This window comes from Arvicola amphibius, chromosome 13 (assembly GCF_903992535.2).
Source record: "Arvicola amphibius chromosome 13, mArvAmp1.2, whole genome shotgun sequence".
In the NCBI taxonomy this organism is placed as follows: Eukaryota; Metazoa; Chordata; class Mammalia; order Rodentia; family Cricetidae; genus Arvicola; species Arvicola amphibius.
In genome coordinates, this window is record NC_052059.1 from 67,339,806 (window position 1) to 67,358,482 (window position 18,677).

The following is an 18,677-nucleotide window of genomic DNA, read 5'->3' on the forward strand; positions in this document are numbered from 1 at the left end:
ATGGAAGCCGGGCGGTGGTGGCGCATGCCTTTAATCCCAGCACTCGGGAGGCAGAGGCAGGCGGATCTCTGTGAGTTCGAGACCAGCCTGGTCTACAAGAGCTAGTTCCAGGACAGGCTCCAAAAAGCCACAGAGAAACCCTGTCTCGAAAAACCAAAAAAAAAAAAAAAAAAAAAAAAGTCTTATGGAATTCAGTGCTAACACTACCTGGTCCTGGACTTACTTACTTACTTTTTTTTTCTTTTTTCTTTCTTTTTTTATTTTTTTGGTTGAGACTTTTAATGACTACTTCTATTTCAATAGGGGTATAGGTCTCTTTAAATTCCTTATCTAGTCTTGATTTTATTTTGTTAAGTGTTATGTATTGAAAAAGTACCCCCCCTTTTTTTTAGATTTTTCAAATTTTGATGGAGCACAGGTTTTTAAAGTATGTCCTTATGATTCTCAGGATTTCCTTGTTGTCTTTTGTTATGGCCTCTTTTTTTTGTCTCTAATTTTCTTAATTTGTATCCTCTCTTCCTGCCTTTTAGTTAACTTGACTAAGGGTTTTTCAATTTTATTTTCTCAAAGAAACAATTCTTTATTGATCCTTTGTAATTTTGTTGTTGCTGTTTCTATTTTATTGACTTCAGTCCTGAGTTTGATTATTTCTTGCTGTCTATTCCTTTTGGGTGTGATTTCTTCTTTTTGTTTTAGAGCTCTCAAGTGTACTGTCCCTTTAGCCTGCGCTACTTCTTTCTCTTTTCCTGTTATTTGTGGATTTGGTCTTTTCATAGTGGCTCAGATTTCCTGGGTGTTTTGTAGCTAGGGTTTTTAAAAGTTCCTCTTTTCAGCCGGGCGGTGGTGGTGCACGCCTTTAATCCCAGCACTCGGGAGGCAGAGGCAGGCGGATCTCTGTGAGTTCGAGGCCAGCCTGGTCTACAAGAGCTAGTTCCAGGACAGGCTCTAAAAAAGCTGCAGAGAAACCCTGTCTCGAAAAACCAAAAAAAAAAAAAAAAAAAAAAAAAAAAAAAAAAAACAATTCCTCTTTTCTTTGACCAAGGTGTCTTTTCTTCTATAGTGTCTCCAGTGCTTGAGACTCTCTCTTCCATCTCTTGTATTCTGTTGGTGAGACTTTACCTCTAAGACTCCTTTTCAAGTTTCTACACTTTGATTTCTGGAATTTTCCTCAGTTTGTGGTTTTTTTTTTTTTTTTATTGATTCCATTTCCACTTGCAAGTCTTATTCTTTGTTTCCTTTCACTGTTTGTGTTTTCATAGATTTCTTCAGTGGATTTATTAATTTCCTCTTTAAGGACTTGTAACATATTCATAAAGGCTAGATTGAGGTCCTTGTCTTCTGCTTTAGCTATAGTGCATTTTCAGGGTGTGCTGTGGTAGAGTTGCTGGACTCTAGCAGTGACATTTGTCTTGACTGTTATTGTGGTTTTTTTTTTTTTTTTTTTTTTTGCTGATACCTAGGCATCTGGGTTTGGAATATTTATAATTCTATAAAATATGCATAAGACCTGATATTAGGTCTTATCTTTGTTGGGATGATTTTCTGTTCCTCGGTTTTTGTTGCCCTCTCTGGTTCTTAGGAGAATGTTGATGACTAGGGGATGCCTACAGTTGCCTGGTAGAGTATTGCTTCTGAGATCCTGCCAGGTGTGGCTACTGGGTGTTCCAGATAGAATGTGGTTTTTCGGTTTTGAGGGCTGACACTTAGGCATGGAGGTAATCTTGACCAGGGGTGGGGGTGGGGGGTTGGGAGGGTGGAGGTTGGGAACGTAGGGTGTTCCACTAGTGTATGCTTAGTGTCCTGGAATTGGTAGCAGAGTGAGGAGAGGCCACATCAAGTAGTCTAACAAGCTAGGGATCAGAGTAGGGGATTAGATTTGGAGGAGAGAAGGGAGAGTGAAGACCTGAAAATTGCTTACCTACTTCCCTAGTCAGCACGGGGTGGGGGTGGGGGTTCCCAAGGAATTCCAGGGGCTGTTGCTGATGGAGAAAAAGGATGGGGTCGTGAGGATGACTGTAGAAGATCCATCTGTGTGGTCCTCTAGAGATGAGTCAGAGAAGAAATGAAGGCTGTAGTGGATGATCTGCCACAGAGCTAGAGATGAGGCAGGGGGATTGATTGGATCTAGAACAGAGATCATAGGATGAAGATTCCCTGGCCTTTGTGGTTGGTGGGTTGCAGGGAATTAGTTTTTTTTTTTTTTTTTTTTTTTTTTTTGCTTTCTGTTGCTGTGATAAAACATCATGACCAAAAGCAACTTAGGGACAAGAGGGTTTATTTCTCCTTACTCAGGTAGGAACTTGGAGGTAGGACTGGATTAGAGACTATGGAGAAATGCTGCTTCTTGGCTTGATCTGCTTGGCTTTCTCAGCCTGCTTTCGTATACAACCCAGCATTATCTGTCCAGATTGATACAACCCACAGTGAACTGTGCCCTCCTACAGAAATCATCAATTAAGAGACTTGCCTATAGGCCAGTTAGGAAGGCATTTTATCAATTATGATATCGCTTAGTTATATGCCTAGGTTTGTGTCAAGTAGATAAAACCAACCAGCACAACAGTATCAATGACAATAGTGTTTTGCATCTGTGTTGACCTCTATACAGGTTAAATATTCCAGACCTGAAAAACTGAGTAACAGAAAAATTTTGGATTTATTTAATTTTCAAATAAATTTAATAATCTCATTTGGCAGTAAATTAAATTTAATAATGTAATTTATTTTAATTATATATATAAATTATATAATGAGATATCTTGGGGATGAGGCCAAGATCTAAACATGAAATTTATACATCCTGTAAACATAGTGTCCAGGTAATTGTAGCCAGTACTTTTCTGATTATAGTCTGTCAAATTAGTCTAGAATTTTCTGCTTGTGGTGTTACATGAACACCCAACAACTTTCAGACTTTGGAGCATTTTGCACCTCAGATTTTTAAGTTGTATCAGGAATTTCTAGAGAAAGAGAACCACTAGAAGCCAGTAGCTACCCAGTGCACAAAGCTGGATGCCTCTGCAGTTCCCGTGGTGCTGAAGGTCTGAAGGATTCCTGCAGAGCCGCCTGTCTTCAGTCTCTGTTGGAAGCTTAAAGAAGGTAGGCTCTGACCTCAGCAAAAGAATACATCTGCAATAAAGGCAGCAGCAACTAAGTAGGTGATCTTCCCACAGGGTGATCTACTCACCAGGGAGAGAGGAAGGCAGTGAAGTTAAAAAGCAAAGACTTCTGCTCAGGACATCCTTTATCTGGTTGCCATAGTAAGGTGTTATTTAGATTTTTTTACATAAACTGATCAAGGAAACCCTTTTCAGGTGTGCCCAGTAGCTTACCTCTCAGTTAATTCCAGATCAGTTGATAACCAATAATAACTGTCATAAGTCCTTTCAACCCGACACTCAGTCGTATCTCTGTACATCATGTTGAATTTCCAGGTGAAAACAGTAACAAGTCATAATTCTGTCTGTTGTAATGTGACTGTCCACTTAAAACCACCAATACACTGTTTCCTCTGAAAGCAGGTTAAAAAAAAAGATCCCTGAAGGAATGCCTACGTAGTCTTTTAGTGTCCCATAACTTTGATACTGTAGATTTGTAACATGTAATTACTGATACTACCTTAATCACCATTATAGTACATGATGCAGAAATAGAGGAAAGAAAGCACAGTTATCTGCTTAATGTGTGTGTATATATGCACAAGCATATTCTTAACAAAATACAACCAGCGTTCATAACAGCCCTTGTTTCTGTAACTGGTCACATGGCCTTAGCGGGTGTTTGTAACTTCTTCCTTCTCCTGCTCATTCTATATTCCCTCCACCTAAGCAAGTACCTCCTCAGGTCTTTGTTCTTTACTAGGGGCATGAAACACACCTTTATTTCTGAAACCTCTGGGCCATTACTCATCCTGTCTGGATTGGGCTGCAGCTTCTCATTGATCTTAATCACAGGATATGACGACACCAAGAGATACCCAGGACCTGGTGTACTCCAGACATACTCTTCCTTATCTCCATCGTAGAGAAGCAGTCTAATTTCCTTGAGGTAGTCTAGGTCAATCACTTCTCATAATACAGTAATTTCTTTCTTAGTCTGCTGACTCAAGGTAATGAGGGTCCCGAGGGGCCACAGGGAAGTCCTAACTTCTGTATCTATGGAATGTTAGTTATGCCTCCTGATAGAAGCAGCTCTCCATCTGGAACCAGAACTTCTAGGCCAGCAGAGCAAAGTCACAGGAACAGGGAGCAAAGCTTTTCTAGTGGGGCTGCTAGAAGTGATGGCAAGCGGCTCCATTCTCGCTTCCTCCCCATGATTCCTGGACACCTGAATACTGGCTGTAAGATAAATAGTGCAGTATATTGGCTGCTGATTCCGAGTACCTACAACTTCCTGGAGAACTCTGCTGCAACTCTGCTGCAGCCCTCCAGGCTAATGCCACCTAGTAGGCACCATAACTGTGCCTTTAAAAGGCAAAAATAAATAAATAAATAAATAAATAAATAAATAAATAAATAAATAAATAAATGGCACGTTATGTCAAGTTACTTCAGAATGATGGGAGGCATGGTGAGACCAGAGAATTCTGTATGTGTGAGCTCACTGCTGTACTTCTTTTTACTGCAAAGTGAGTTCCCTGGTTCAAAGTAGTGCTGTGTAGAATATCATGGTGGTGGATAAGGGCGTCTGTCAGTCCATGGATGGAATATCAGGATGGTGGATAAGGCCTTCTATCAGTGAGAAGCATTACATACAGGAAGGGCAAATCTATAGCCCAAATATGTTTGGTTAAGAGTGATATGCTACTCTTTCCATAATGGTCCAGTGTAGTCATTCTGCCACCAGGTTGCTATCTAGTCACCTGGGGGAATGCTGCCATATATATGCGGCCTCAGTGCCCTCTACTATTGGTAGATCTAGCATTCAGCAGCATCTGCAGCCAGGTCAGCTTTGGGGCGTAAAAGTCCATGTTGTTGAGTCATGCACAATCTTCATGTCTACAACTATGGGTCCACTGGGATAGCCAGAGAAAGAGGCTGCCTCTCCACAGTATAGGTTATCCTGTCAACTTGATTATTGAACACCTCACCTTTTGATGGGCATTTATATGGGGCACCAAACTGTCTTTACATCCTTTACCAATTTGGTGAGCTCTACCCATATACCTTTTCCCCAAATGTCTTTCTTACCAACTTTTTTTTTTTTTTTTTTTTTTTTTTTTTGGTTTTTCGAGACAGAGTTTCTCTGTGGCTTCCCCAGCCATCCAGGCAGACTATTAACTACAGCCCGTGAATCAGTATGTTACCACATATTTGACCAACCTTTTTCCAAGCATATGCATTGACAACATGATAACTTGTACTGTAAATTTTTACGTTATAAAGATATTGTAGTACTTTGGACATCAATTCTATATTTTGTCTTTGATGTTGGCCTCTTGAGAAAAAGCCCTTTTTTTAAGTCCAAGATTATGAGTATTTTTTCCTCACCCACAAGGTGGCAGCAAATGTCAGATTTTCTTTTTCTTTTATTTTTTGTGCCTACACTATGTATATCCCCCTTTCAGATTAGAAATTCTATTTGAAGTTAATGTGAATTTTATGGATGTAGTACCCTAGGCATATTAGACTGTTGACTGAAATATCCACTTTCTTTTAACTAATTCCTTCAGTATCAGGAATCCAATAACTTTAAATAACACATATTAGTGTTCTTTTTCATTTAAAAGAAAAATCAACTTTCGGTTTTGAGAGAAGAGTTTAGGAGAGATGTTGATGTTGAGAACAGTTGCAGTGGAAAAGAAGGATGCAATAGTTTTCACTGGGCTCCACACTTAGGAGGCAGTTATGACGCTGTGGATGAATAGGCTTCACTGCACAGCAAGATTCAGGGGTAGAGAACTGCAGACAAACGGCTAGCAGGTTAGCTTTTAGAAGGAAGAGCATGTACCTTTATTAGTTCATTTAATCTTTGGGTAGTAATGACTTTGGTTTAGCCATTTTTAATATACCTGCAAAGAATAACAGTCTGCATCCCACATTTTTATGGGATATGTGCTCGCAAAGTACTGGGACTATAGCAGTGAATCTTACAACTTACGTTTTATTAAGCAGAGGCAACATAAAATCTGAAGCGATGTTATTACTTCTGGGAGCTAGAATCTTTTAGAGCATAAAGGTAGTCTCCATTATTCAAAACTTTTTATAGCAGTGATGGCTGATCTTCCAGAAGACACAGGTTTGATTTCCAGCACCCACATGACAGCTCACACCTGTCTGTAACTCCAATTCCAGGAGATCTGATGCCCTTTCGGGCCTCCATGGGCACCAGGCATGCACATTGTGCACAGGCATTCCAGGCAAAACACCACACACAAAAATAAATAAAATTTAAAAACCTTTTATTATAAAATACAAAAACAGTATATTTTATTATTTGAGTCATAGAGTTTTGTTATACATGGATGCCCTAAATTGATACAGATTTCTTAATTTATTAGCTCTTTTTTATTAGAATGAATTTATTTCTTTTTTCTTAATTATGTGTTGTTTGTGTTAGTTGATTTTTTAAAGTGTATTTCCACCCAATGATCTGTATATTTCATAGAACTTTACATATTTCATTGTTGAACAAGTAAGAATTATGCTTTATGTCATATGCATTTTCCTAGGCTGAAAGGAGACTGTAGGCTTTAGATGGGGCTGGTAGCTGAGGCCCCAGACTGAAAGCCTTGATGGTAGAGTACAGGCACAGTCTCTTCTGCCAAGGAGTTCTCTTCATTCACAGGGATAGACAGTAATCAGAAATGCAAATACTGAGCTACAAAACTTGATGAGGAGTTGAGTAATGTCATAGCGTGTAGCAGAGGGAGTTGGTGCAGGTGGGGTGCCAGGCATGACGTCCATGACACAGTGTCATGTTGTCACATACCTACACTACAAAGGTTGGTGGGGGTGGGCTGGTAGCAAAACAGGGATGGGGGATGGGTGAGGAGGACTTTGCTGATCCCCAGAACAGATTTGAGTTTGAAAATTGTACCTCTAGGAATATTTTAGAGATACTGAATTTGGGAAATTAATTAGAAGCCTATTGTTATCCAGAAAAAAGAATAATGCTGCCAATAAAGATAAATAGAAAATAACTAGAAACATGTAAGATTTGAGTGGTTAAAATTGACAAGATACTGATTGGGTAGGCATGGGGCACTTAGGAACAAGGAGGTGTGAAAGAAATTGTTTCGTTTTTGTTTTCTTGGCTGCACAAGAGTGGCCCCTTCATCACTACACAGAATGGAAACTACTTAGTTTCCTACTTTAGAGTTTCAGGATGTGTTTGTTCACAGCGTGACAGAGACCACTAAAGATAGCTGGTTTGGGAACTTCAAGGAGAAGTTGATGTCAGAGGAACAAGTGTAGGCTGTATTGGATTGTTGGTCATTCCTGAGATTGTTGAAAAAGAGAGTGTAGAATCAAGAGAAAAAGCAGTTTAGACTCAGGCTCAAGAAGGTTCCAATCCCAGGAATAGAGGAGCCTACTGACGGGTCAAAAGGGGAGGAGCTATGGAGATAGGAAAAAGCCAGCAGGGGAAGGTTTAGAGAGCTCAGGGGAAGAGAGTCCTGCGGGGAGTATGTCATGCTGGGTGCTTGAAATGAGTGGGACTAGAAGATAGGGAAACAAAGCGATGAGCATTCTGCATTGGTGTTTATAAAACGTGCGTTTTTCTTTAATTCAGGCACATCCACTATCCTTCTCACTAGGATAAACTGTGCAGATTGGTCTGATGTATGTACGAGGCAAAATGTCACTGCATTTCCTGCGGTAAAGTTGTATAAAGAAGGCGAGAGCCCGGTATCTTATACAGGCATGTTGGGAACTAAAGATCTCCTGAAGTTCATTCAGATGTGAGTATTCAGCTTCACTCGAAGAGGTCTAGGTTTGGGGTCTGCAGCTCAGCTCCACTCTTTGCTGATACGCTTCTAATAGGTTCAAGAGGATACGAGACTGAGATCACAGGGTAGATACTGACAACAAAACTTTCTGCATAGTCTATCACTTTCATCTACTAAGACAGATTTTTTTTTAAAAAGAATAATTTTGTTCAGTAGTCTGTGTAACGTACTACTTGCTATGTTCTATGTTTTTACAAACTGCAAAAAAACTTTAAAAATTAATTTTGAATATAGTTATATATTTATCTAGAAACAGGATTTCCTGCCCAGTGAATATAGCATCCATTCAAGAAGCAGACAAATACTTACGTGGGGAGTTATTTAAAGACCTGTTCAGTTTTACAAGTGTGTCAGTACTGGGGCTCTTTAGTCCAGCCATGACATCAGGTAAGTTGCTACTTTCCCTTTTTTATTTTATTTCATGTTTGCTTCACGTGTGGTAAATACGTGTGTGCGTGAGTGTGTGTGTTTGCAATTTTAAGGTCCATCTCTCTCTCTCCAGACTATATGTAATAAGACAGCTGTGTCCATTTTCCGTGCTTGAGCAGTACATTAAAAATACCAACTATTTACTTGGGCATTCTATATGATTAGAGTACTATACGTTTTTAAAATGTATTTTTATTTTATGTTCATTGGTATTTTGCCTGAGTGTATGTCTGTGTGAGGGTGTCAAAAGCCCTGGAATTTGAATTGTGACAGGTGTGAGATGCCAGCCATGTGGGTGCTGGGAATTGAAACCAGGTTCTTTGGGAGAGCAATCAGTGCTTTTAACTGCTGGGCCATTTCTCTAGCCTCTGAGTGCTATAAACCTTAAAAATCATTTAGAGAGCTTTTTTCTTTTTTTTCTTTTTTAGAAAACCATGGTTCTATCATATCAATAAATATCTCTTTAGCAACAGTGTCACAAAACAGATTTGTTTTAGCTGTTACATATCTGCACTTAAATATTAATCTTGGTAATTTAATGGTAATGAATTTCTGCCATCTGTAAAGCCTGTGTTAGCTGCCTAGCATACATAATGTTAGTTTCATAAGCTTATCTTGACTGTGTCTGTGCAGCAAAAGACCATTTCAGGGAAGCGGGAAAGCAGCTGAGAGGCTCTGTCGTCACAGGAATTTATTCTGAGGATGACGTTTGGATACTGTAAGTTTATTGTTCTTCTGGTTCTGGGGCAGATGAAATGATGCAATATAATGTGCCACTTTACAGTTGCTATGGGGATTAAGAAGACTCTTAATTTAATTTTCAGCCAATATGCAAGGTGACAGGTGTCTGGAATTTCATTTATACTTAGCCTGGTCTCTCATCTTCCTGCCCCCTCTACTTCCATCTGTACCCCAGTATTCTAAGTTTTTAATTTTCTTCCAGGAAGATGTCTGGGAAGGGCATGCTGTTAGGTTCTCTAAAAACCCCTTTGAAGTGCCTGTGAGAGTTATCTTGGACTCATGCTTATTTGAAGCGTCCACAGAAGTGATTATACTTATTTTTGCTCCTATAAAAGTTTTCACCTTTGTGTCCTGATATTTGTGCTTTAAGTTGTCTTTGGAATCTTCATAGTGTTGAGAATCTTAGTTTTTGATGATTGTTTTTATTTGCCACCAAAGAATATGTAAAATTATATTACAACTTCAGTTGTTCTGCCAGTGGAAGATGGGATTGCTGTGGGTTACCAAGATGCTTTATTGGTATATTGCTATAGAATGAAGGCCTGTATTGCACATTTGGAGACTTACATTAACACACATCATATTCATCTGGATAATTCATTTTTTGGTACAAGTGGACTTGTTAAACACTAGTAGTTTGTGCTTTTGAGTTTTCTGGCTACAGTGTTACTAATTCTGATGTCGGAGCACAAATGTTTCATTTTGAACACATCTCAATAAAGAAACTTTAGATCATTTTTTGAAATTAGTCATTTTTTATAGAAAGTATTACTGAACCAGAAAATAGGAGACCTAACTATCTGATAAACTATAGCCACCTACTATTTTCTGCTGTTAATTTGCATCTAAGATACAAAGAGCTGGGGCAATGCTGTTTTCAGAGTGTGTGGTTTATAGCCAGCTAGCTCATCAACTTGGTGTCCCCTCTGGATGATCTGTAGTGGACTCCTTACCAACCTTTATGGTATTATAGTGTCTATACCTTGTTCTCATACACACCTACTGGCAATGGCACACAAAACAATTTTCTCTTGATTTAGAGGATTTGAATTTTATCAGATTTAGTAGCAAAAGTGGGTTCTTCACACACTGTCTAGAGCACCTCAGGAGTTCATGTCCTGCTGGTCTTTGCTCTCTGAACCCCATTCAGCTCTAAGACAGGTGGCAGAGGCTACTTCTAGAAGTGCTCAGACTATTAAGTGAAGATAGATAAGGCGCTGACTATAGTACCTGGCAGACTGTAGCCTTGCCATTGGTTCCCTGCTTACTCAGGCCTGTGACGAGCAGTCCAGGAAGGTAGAGAGCCACGCAGCATGTTCCAGGTTCTACTTACACATTTTCTTGAGGGTGAGTTGTAGAGAAGAGAGCTTTAGATTATTGTCATTTTCTTTTAAAAGAGATTGTTAAGACTCCTAAATTTTCTCAGATAACCTCACATATCAATTTGTCTGGAAACTGAGATTAATTTCTACTTAGCACTAGGGCTTTTTAAAGTTTTAAACTTTAGTTGTTTGAGACAGTGTCTCAATGTATATTCTGGGCTGGCTTCAATCTCATGATCCCGTCTCCTCTGTTCTCACAGTGGACATCTCACTAGCTAGCAGCAAGGCTTCCCTGTACTGCCTCCACTAGGAGGTGCTGGGCTGGTTCTTCATGTTTTTGGTGACTTGGTATGTTTTGGTTGTGAATTTTAATAGTCTATTTCTCCTTAGGTCAAATAAGTATGGTGCACCTCTCCCAGCCATGCTGCTGGCCAGACCCAGAGAAGGCAGAATAGAGAGTGTCCCACTAGCCAGCACCCCAATGCAAGACATTGCTCAGATCCTAGCAAATGCACTACTGGAAGCATTTGTGAGTATATCGTTTAGAATAAGAGAGTTATTTGAAGTAAAATCCACATTGATAAATGGTAATATATTAGCATACACGTTTTCAGCTTTTGGAGGCACTGGGGTATCATGTTCTGTGGGTGAATACTGTTTGGTTTGATTTTGCTGTTCATTAATTATGTACACAGCTTTTCGAGTTTGCTGTTAAAAGTTTACATGGCTTTCCGGGGCCGAAGTATCCAATGTAGGGTGAACCTTGTCCTAATGCAGATGGTCTAGAGATGCAGACTTTCTGGTTACAAATTCCTCCGAGTTTTATTGGCTCTGTGGTGCCTTCGCTGCTCCCAGTTTCTTTTTTCTTTTTTTTTCCTCATTTTTTTATTAAAGATTTCCATCTCCTCCCCTCCTTCTCCCCCTTCCCTCCCCTCCCTTCCACCCATACCCCAACTCCACCCCTCTCCAAAGACAAAGAGCCATCAGGGTTCCCTTCACTATGTTAAGTCCAAGGTCCTCCCAGCTCCCCCTAAGTCCAGGAAGGTGAGCAACCAAACTGACAAGGCTCACAGTGAGCCCATCCGTGCTGTAGAGTTCATGTTCATTGCCATTGTCCTTAGTTTCTCAGTCCTTCTCCACCATCAGCCACATTCAGAGAGTCCGGTTTGGTCCCGTTCCATCAGTCCCATTCCGACTGGACTTGGTGGTCTCCCCTTAGATCTGTACTACTGTCTCAATGGGTAAAAGCACTCCTCGCGGTCCTGGCTTCCTTGCTCATGATCTCCCTCCTTTTGCTCCTCATCAGGACCTTGAGAGCTCAGTCCGGTGCTCCTATGTGTGGCTCTGTCATTTTCTCCATCCAATGCCAGGTGAAGGTTCTATGGTGATATGCAAGATATTCATGAGTATGGCAATAGGATCTGGATATTTCTGGCACCCTCTCCTCAGCTGCCCAAGGAACTAGCTGGGGCGTCTTCCTGGACACCTGGGAACCCCTCTAGAGTCAAGTCTCTGCCAACCCTAGAATGATTCCCTTAACTAAGACACATAATTCCTTGTTCCCATATCCACCCTTCCTATATCCCAACCATCCTATTCCCCCAAGCTCTTCCCATCCTCCACTTCACACTTTTCTCTCCCCATCCCCCCATCCTCCCATCCCACCCCACCCCCATGTTCCCATTTTTTGTCTGGCAATCTTGTCTATTTCCAATATCCAGGAGAATAACTATATGTTTTTCTTTGGGTTCACCTTCTTATATAGCTTCTCTAGGATTTTTTTACGAATTATAGGCTCGATGTCCTTTATTTATGGCTAGAAACCAATTATGAGTGAGTACATCCCATGTTCATCTTTTTGGGCCTGGGTTACCTCACTCAGGATGGTGTTTTCTATTTCCATCCATTTGCATACAAAATTCAAGATGTCATTGTTTTTTACCACCGAGTAGTACTCTAATATGTATATATTCCACACTTTCTTCATCCATTCTTCCACTGAAGGGCATCTAGGTTGTTTCCAGGTTCTGGCTATTACAAATAATGCTGCTATAAACATAGTTGAACAAATGCTTTTGTAATATGATTGGGCATCTCTTGGGTAAATTCCCAAGAGTGGGATTGCTGGGTCCTGGGGTAGGTTGATCCCAAATTTCCTGAGAAACCTCCACACTGCTTTCCAAAGTGGTTGCACAAGTTTGCATTCCCAAAAGCAATGGATGAGTGTACCCTTTACTCCACATCCTCTCCAGCAAAGGCTATCATTGGTGTTTTTGATTTTAGCCATTCTGACAGGTGTAAGATGGTATCTCAATGTTGTTTTGATTTCCATTTCCCTGATTGCCAAGGAGGTTGAACATGCCCTTAAGTGTCTTTTGGCCATTCGAACTTCTTCTGTTGAGAATTCTCTGTTCAGTTCAGTGCCCCATTTTTTAATTGGGTTAATTAGCATTTTAAAGTCTAGTCTCTTGAGTTCCTTATATATTTTGGATATCAGGCCTTTGTCTGTTGCGGGGTTGGTGAAGATCTTTTCCCAGTCAGTAGGCTGCCTTTTTGTCTTAGTGACAGTGTCCTTTGCTTTACAGAAGCTGCTCAGCTTCAGGAGGTCCCATTTATTCAATGTTGCCCTTAATGTCTGTGCTGCTGGGGCTATACGTAGGAAGCGGTCTCCTGTGCCCAAATGTTGTAGAGTACTTCCCACTTTCTCCTCTAACAGGTTCAGTGTGTTCAGATTGATATTGAGGTCTTTAATCCATTTGGACTTGAGTTTTGTGCATGGTGATAGACACGGATCTACTTTCATTCTTCTACAGGTTGACATCCAGTTATGCCAGCACCATTTGTTGAAGATGCTTTCTTTCTTCCATTGTGTGCTTTTAGCGCCTTTATCAAAAATCAGGTGTTCATAGATTTGTGGATTAAGATCTGGGTCTTCTATTCGATTCCATTGGTCGACTTCTCTATTTTTATGCCAATACCAAGCTGTTTTCAATACTGTAGCTCTGTAATAGAGTTTAAAGTCAGGGATGGTAATGCCTCCAGAAGTTCCTTTATTGTATAAGATTGTTTTGGCTATTCTGGGTTTCTTGTTCTTCCATATAAAGTTGATTATTGTCCTCTCAAGATCTGTGAAGAATTTTGATGGGATCTTTAAGGGGATTGCATTGAATCTATAGATTGCCGTTGGTAGTATTGCCATTTTTACTATGTTGATCCTCCCAATCCAAGAGCAAGGGAGATCCTTCCATTTTCTGGTATCCTCTTCAATTTCTTTCTTCAAAGACTTAAAGTTCTTGTCAAATAGGTCTTTCAGTTCCTTGGTTAGAGTTACCCCAAGATATTTTATGCTATTTGTGGCTATCGTGAAAGGTGACACTTCTCTGATTTCTTTCTCTGCTTCCTTATCCTTTGTATATAGGAGGGTGACTGATTTTTTGGAGTTGATCTTGTATCCTGCCACGATACTAAAGGAGTTTATCAGCTGTAGGAGTTCTTTGGTGGAGTTTTTCGAGTCGCTTATGTACACTATCATATCATCTGCAAATAACGAAAGTTTAACTTCTTCCTTTCCAATTCGAATCCCCTTGATCCCCTTGTTTTGTCTTATTGCTATTGCTAGAACTTCAAGCACTATATTGAAGAGATAAGGAGAGAGTGGACAGCCTTGTCGCATTCCTGAATTTAGTGGGATGGCCTTGAGTTTCTCTCCATTTAATTTGATGTTAGCTGTCGGCTTGCTGTAAATAGCCTTTATTATATTTAGGAATGACCCCTGTATCCCTAATCTCTCCAAGACCTTTATCATAAAGGGGTGCTGAATTTTGTCAAATGCTTTTTCTGCATCTAATGAGATGATCATATGGTTTTTATCCTTCAGTTTATTTATATGATGGATTACATTGATAGATTTTCGTATGTTGAACCAGCCCTGCATCTCTGGGATGAAGCCTAATTGATCATAGTGGATAATTTTTCTAATGTGTTCTTGGATTCTGTTTGCCGGTATTTTATTGAGAATTTTTGCATCGATGTTCATGAGTGAGATTGGCCTGTAATTCTCTTTCTTGGTTGAGTCTTTGTGTGGTTTAGGTATCAGGGTAATTGTAGCTTCATAAAAGGAATTTGGCAATGACTGTTCTGTTTCTATATTATGAAATACCTTAAGGAGTATAGGTATTAGGTCTTCTTGGAAGTTCTGGTAGAATTCTGCATTGAGCCCATCAGGTCCTGGGCTCTTTTTGGTAGGGAGGTTTCTGATAACAGTTTCTAATTCTTCGCGACTAACAGGACTATTTAGAGCATTTACCTGGTCCTGGTTTAACTTTGGTACATGGTACTTATCTAAAAAAGTGTCCATTTCTTTTACATTTTCCAATTTTGTGGCATACAGGCTTTTGTAGTAAGATCTAATGATTCTTTGAATTTCCTCTGTGTCTGTGGTTATGTCCCCTTTTTCATTTCTGATCTTATTAATTTGTGTGTTCTCTCTCTGCTGTTTGATTAGTTTGGCTAGGGGTTTGTCAATCTTGTTGATTTTCTCCAAGAACCAGCTTTTTGTTTCATTGATTCTTTGGATTGTTTTCTGTGTTTCTATTTTGTTTATTTCTGCCCTCAGTTTGATAATTTCCAGTCTTCTACTCCTCCTAGGTGAGTCTGCTTCTTTTTTTCCTAAAGCTTTCAGGTGTGCTGTTAAGTCTCCAATGTGTGCTTTCTCCGTTTTCTTTAAGTGGGCACTTAGTGCTATGAATTTTCCTCTTAGCACTGCTTTCATAGTGTCCCATAAGTTTGAGTATGTTGTGTCTTTATTTTCATTAAATTCAAGGAAGACTTTAATTTCTTTCTTTATTTCTTCCTTGACCCAGGTGTGGTTCAGTAGTTGACTGTTCAGTTTCCATGAGTTTGTAGGCTTTCTGGGGGTAGCATTGTTGTTGAATTCTAATTTTAATCCATGGTGATCCGATAAGATGCAGGTGGTTACTAATATGTTTTTGTAACTGTGGAAGTTTGCTTTGTTACCGAGTATGTGGTCAATTTTCGAAAAGGTTCCATGAGCCGCAGAGAAGAAGGTATATTCTTTCCTGTTTGGGTGGAATGTTCTATAGATGTCTGTTAAGTCCATTTGGTTCATTACCTCTATTAAGTCTCTTAATTCTCTGTTAGGTTTCTGTCGGATTGACCTGTCCATTGGTGAAAGAGGAGTGTTGAAGTCTCCCACTATCAGTGTGTTTGGTTTGATTGCTGCCTTGAGTTCTAGTAATGTTTCTTTTACATAAGTGGGTGCTTTTGTATTAGGGGCATATTTTTCCTGTAATGAGTATAAAGTGTCCCTTTCCATCTCTTCTGATTGATTTTAGTTTGAAGTCAACTTTGTTAGAAATTAGTATGGCCACACCCGCTTGTTTCTTAGGTCCATTTGCTTGATAGACCTTTTCCCAACCCTTTACTCTGAGTAGATGTCTGTCTTTGTGGTTGAGGTGTGTTTCTTGTAAACAGCAGAATGTTGTATCCTGTTTTCGTATCCAATCTCTTAGCCTGTGCCTTTTTATAGGTGAATTGAGTCCATTGATATTAAGTGATATTAATGACCAATGGTTGTTAACTCCGGTTGTCATTTTTTATTTGGTAGTAGAGATTGTGTGTTTCCTTTCTTTGAGATGTGCTGGTGAAGGGTCGCTAGATGTCTGAGTTATTTTGGGCAACGCTGGACTCCTTTGTTTGTGAATTTCCTTCTATTACTTTCTGTAAGGCTGGATTTGTGGCTATGTATTGTTTAAATTTGTTTTTATCCTGGAATATTTTGTTTTCTCCATTTATAGTGAATGAAAGCTTGGCTGGGTATAGTAATCTGGGCTTGCATCCATGGTCTCTTAGTTTCTGCAAAACATCTATCCAGGACCTTCTGGCTTTCATGGTTTCCATAGAGAAGTCAGGTGTTAGTCTGATAGGTTTTCCTTTATATGTTACTTGACCTTTTTCCTTTGCAGCTCTTAATATTCTTTCTTTATTCTGTATGTTTTGTGTTTTGATTATAATATGGCGAGGGGATGGTTTTTTTGATCCAGTCTATTTGGTGTTCTGTAAGCTTCTTGAACCTTAATAGGAATATCTTTCTTTAGGTTTGGGAAGTTTTCTTCTATAATTTTATTAAATATATTTTCTGGACCATTGAGCTGTAATTCTCCTTCTTCTATGTCTATTATTCTTAGGTTTGGTCTTTTTATTGTGTCCCAGATTTCCTGAATGTTTTGTGATGAGAATTTGTTGGATTTGCTGTTTTCTTTGATCAGTGCGTTTATTTTCTTTATGGTATCTTCAGAATCTGAGATTCTGAAGTATTCTGTTGGTTATGCTTGTTTCTGTAGTCTCTGTTCATTTACATAGATTTTCCATATCTGGCTGGCCTTCGAGTTGTGTTTTCTTCCTTGCCTCCATTTCAGTTTTCAAGTCTTGCACTTTTTCCATTATGTGTTTGATTGTTTTTTCTTGGTTTCCTAGGATATCATTTACGGATTTACTCAATTCTTCAAACTTTTTGTTATTCTTCTCGTCCATTTCTTTAAGGGAGTTTTTCACTTGCTGTTTAAGGGACTCTATTACTTTCATAAAGTCAATTTTTTCTACTTCTTCTTGATTAGTGTGTTCAAGTCCTCCTGTTATAAGTTCTCTGGGTTCTGGTGCTTTCATGTTGTTTTTCAAATTGTTGGAGGAATTCTTGCATTGGCGCCTGCCCATTTCTTCCTCTGAATAATCCCCTTTGGGCCTTCTTTTAGAATTTCAATTCACCCCAATGAATTCAATTCACTCACCCCAATGAATGATGGATCTTCTGGTAGACAGTCAGGTCTCCTTGAGGGCCAAGCAGCTCGCTGACCTTGTCTTTCTCTCTTGACTGATATAAGAAGATTGTCCGTCACTGACCTCTGTTCTCACAAAATGCCTATCTAGTCATCCTTCTGAAAATACCACAGCCTATGTCACTAATCCGATACAAAATCTGCATTTTCTCAGGAGCTAGGAGACTACTGAGGCGCTCCTGTGTGCTCTCATGGTTACACTTGCCTTTTGCCTTCCCTGCACTGATGTCCTTCAGCTCCCTGATTCCCCGCATGTAGCCTTAGCAGCTCTCTGCCTGTTCTTTACTATCTCAGTATCTGTAGCTCTGTGCTGGAGTACAGCTTAGCTTGTCAGGATCTCCCTCTTTATAAGGGGACTGTACCAAAATGACACTTCCTCAAATCCCGAGTTCCCCTACCGTGTCTCTTTGACAGGTAGGCTTCCTGACAGTCAAACACGAAAAGCACTCAAGGGTCACAGCAGTTTCGATACCTTTCTCTTCTGATATAGGAACTCTGTCGGCAGGAAGGTTCCTTAAGAAGCACCTAGCATCATGTGTCAAGCTTCTTAGTTCTTAGTAAATGAGTTGAGTGGAAGTCATCATTCTCATCTCATGTTTCTCGGGCTCAGTGAGACCTGTCAGCATTTAGGAGGGGAATGTGTCACATGGAAAAGATAGACAGTAGTTAGCACAGAAAACCGGTTGGGGGATTTGAAAAACAGACCTAGTATTTAGCTTGCGGTATAGGAAAATATAGGATGATGATTTTAAATACGAAGAGAAAGAGTGGAAGAGAGATGATTGGCAGAGGGAAGGTAATTTGAGAACTAAGTAAGGCAAGGCATATGCCAGCTTGGTGTTTGAAGATGAAGGAATACTGAACAAAGGTTATTGGCATCATCTAAAATGTCAGGTTGTTAATGAGAATTTCTGGTGACCCAGTGAAAGAGGAACCTGGTAGGCAGTGTGCCTCTTTGGGGTTAAGCTTCCTGTCCCTCTGAGCCTCTGGGAACATTTCCATCTGATGAGAGATGATGTTTCTAGCTCACAGGTGCCTCCAGGGGGCTCAGTGCTACTGCGCTGGATTCACGGCAGGAAGCTCTCCTAAAACAGTACTAAACATGGTGGAAGATTAGATTACTTACTCCTAACTAAATTCCTTTCCATCTCTTTAAACTCAGAAGAGGTCAGATTGGCTTTGGGGTTTGTTTTTAACACAACTTTAATTATTTTAATCTTCCAAAATATTCCCGTTTGGAAAAAGTAAGCTAATCATGGAAAGTGGGGAAAATGTTATAATTTCAACATTTAGCTTATGTTTTTCCTTTGTAAATTCTGTTTATTTAATTTTGGCATAATAGTGATTTATTATAATTTAGTCCTTCAAAGTATACTTTTGTGT

At 39.7% G+C, this 18,677-nt stretch overlaps 1 protein-coding gene across 5 annotated transcripts in view; it reads left to right on the plus strand.

Annotated features, from left to right (window-relative positions):
* Txndc16 (thioredoxin domain containing 16) overlaps positions 1-18,677 on the plus strand; it is an 87,372-nt gene that overhangs the window by 57,270 nt on the left and 11,425 nt on the right. For all 5 annotated transcript variants that reach the window (XM_038310194.1, XM_038310196.1, XM_038310198.1 and 2 more), the window contains 4 exons: positions 7,732-7,900; positions 8,199-8,335; positions 9,011-9,095; positions 10,831-10,969. In XM_038310194.1, coding sequence (XP_038166122.1) covers positions 7,732-7,900; positions 8,199-8,335; positions 9,011-9,095; positions 10,831-10,969 — 530 coding nt within the window. The remainder of the gene's footprint in view (positions 1-7,731; positions 7,901-8,198; positions 8,336-9,010; positions 9,096-10,830; positions 10,970-18,677) is intronic.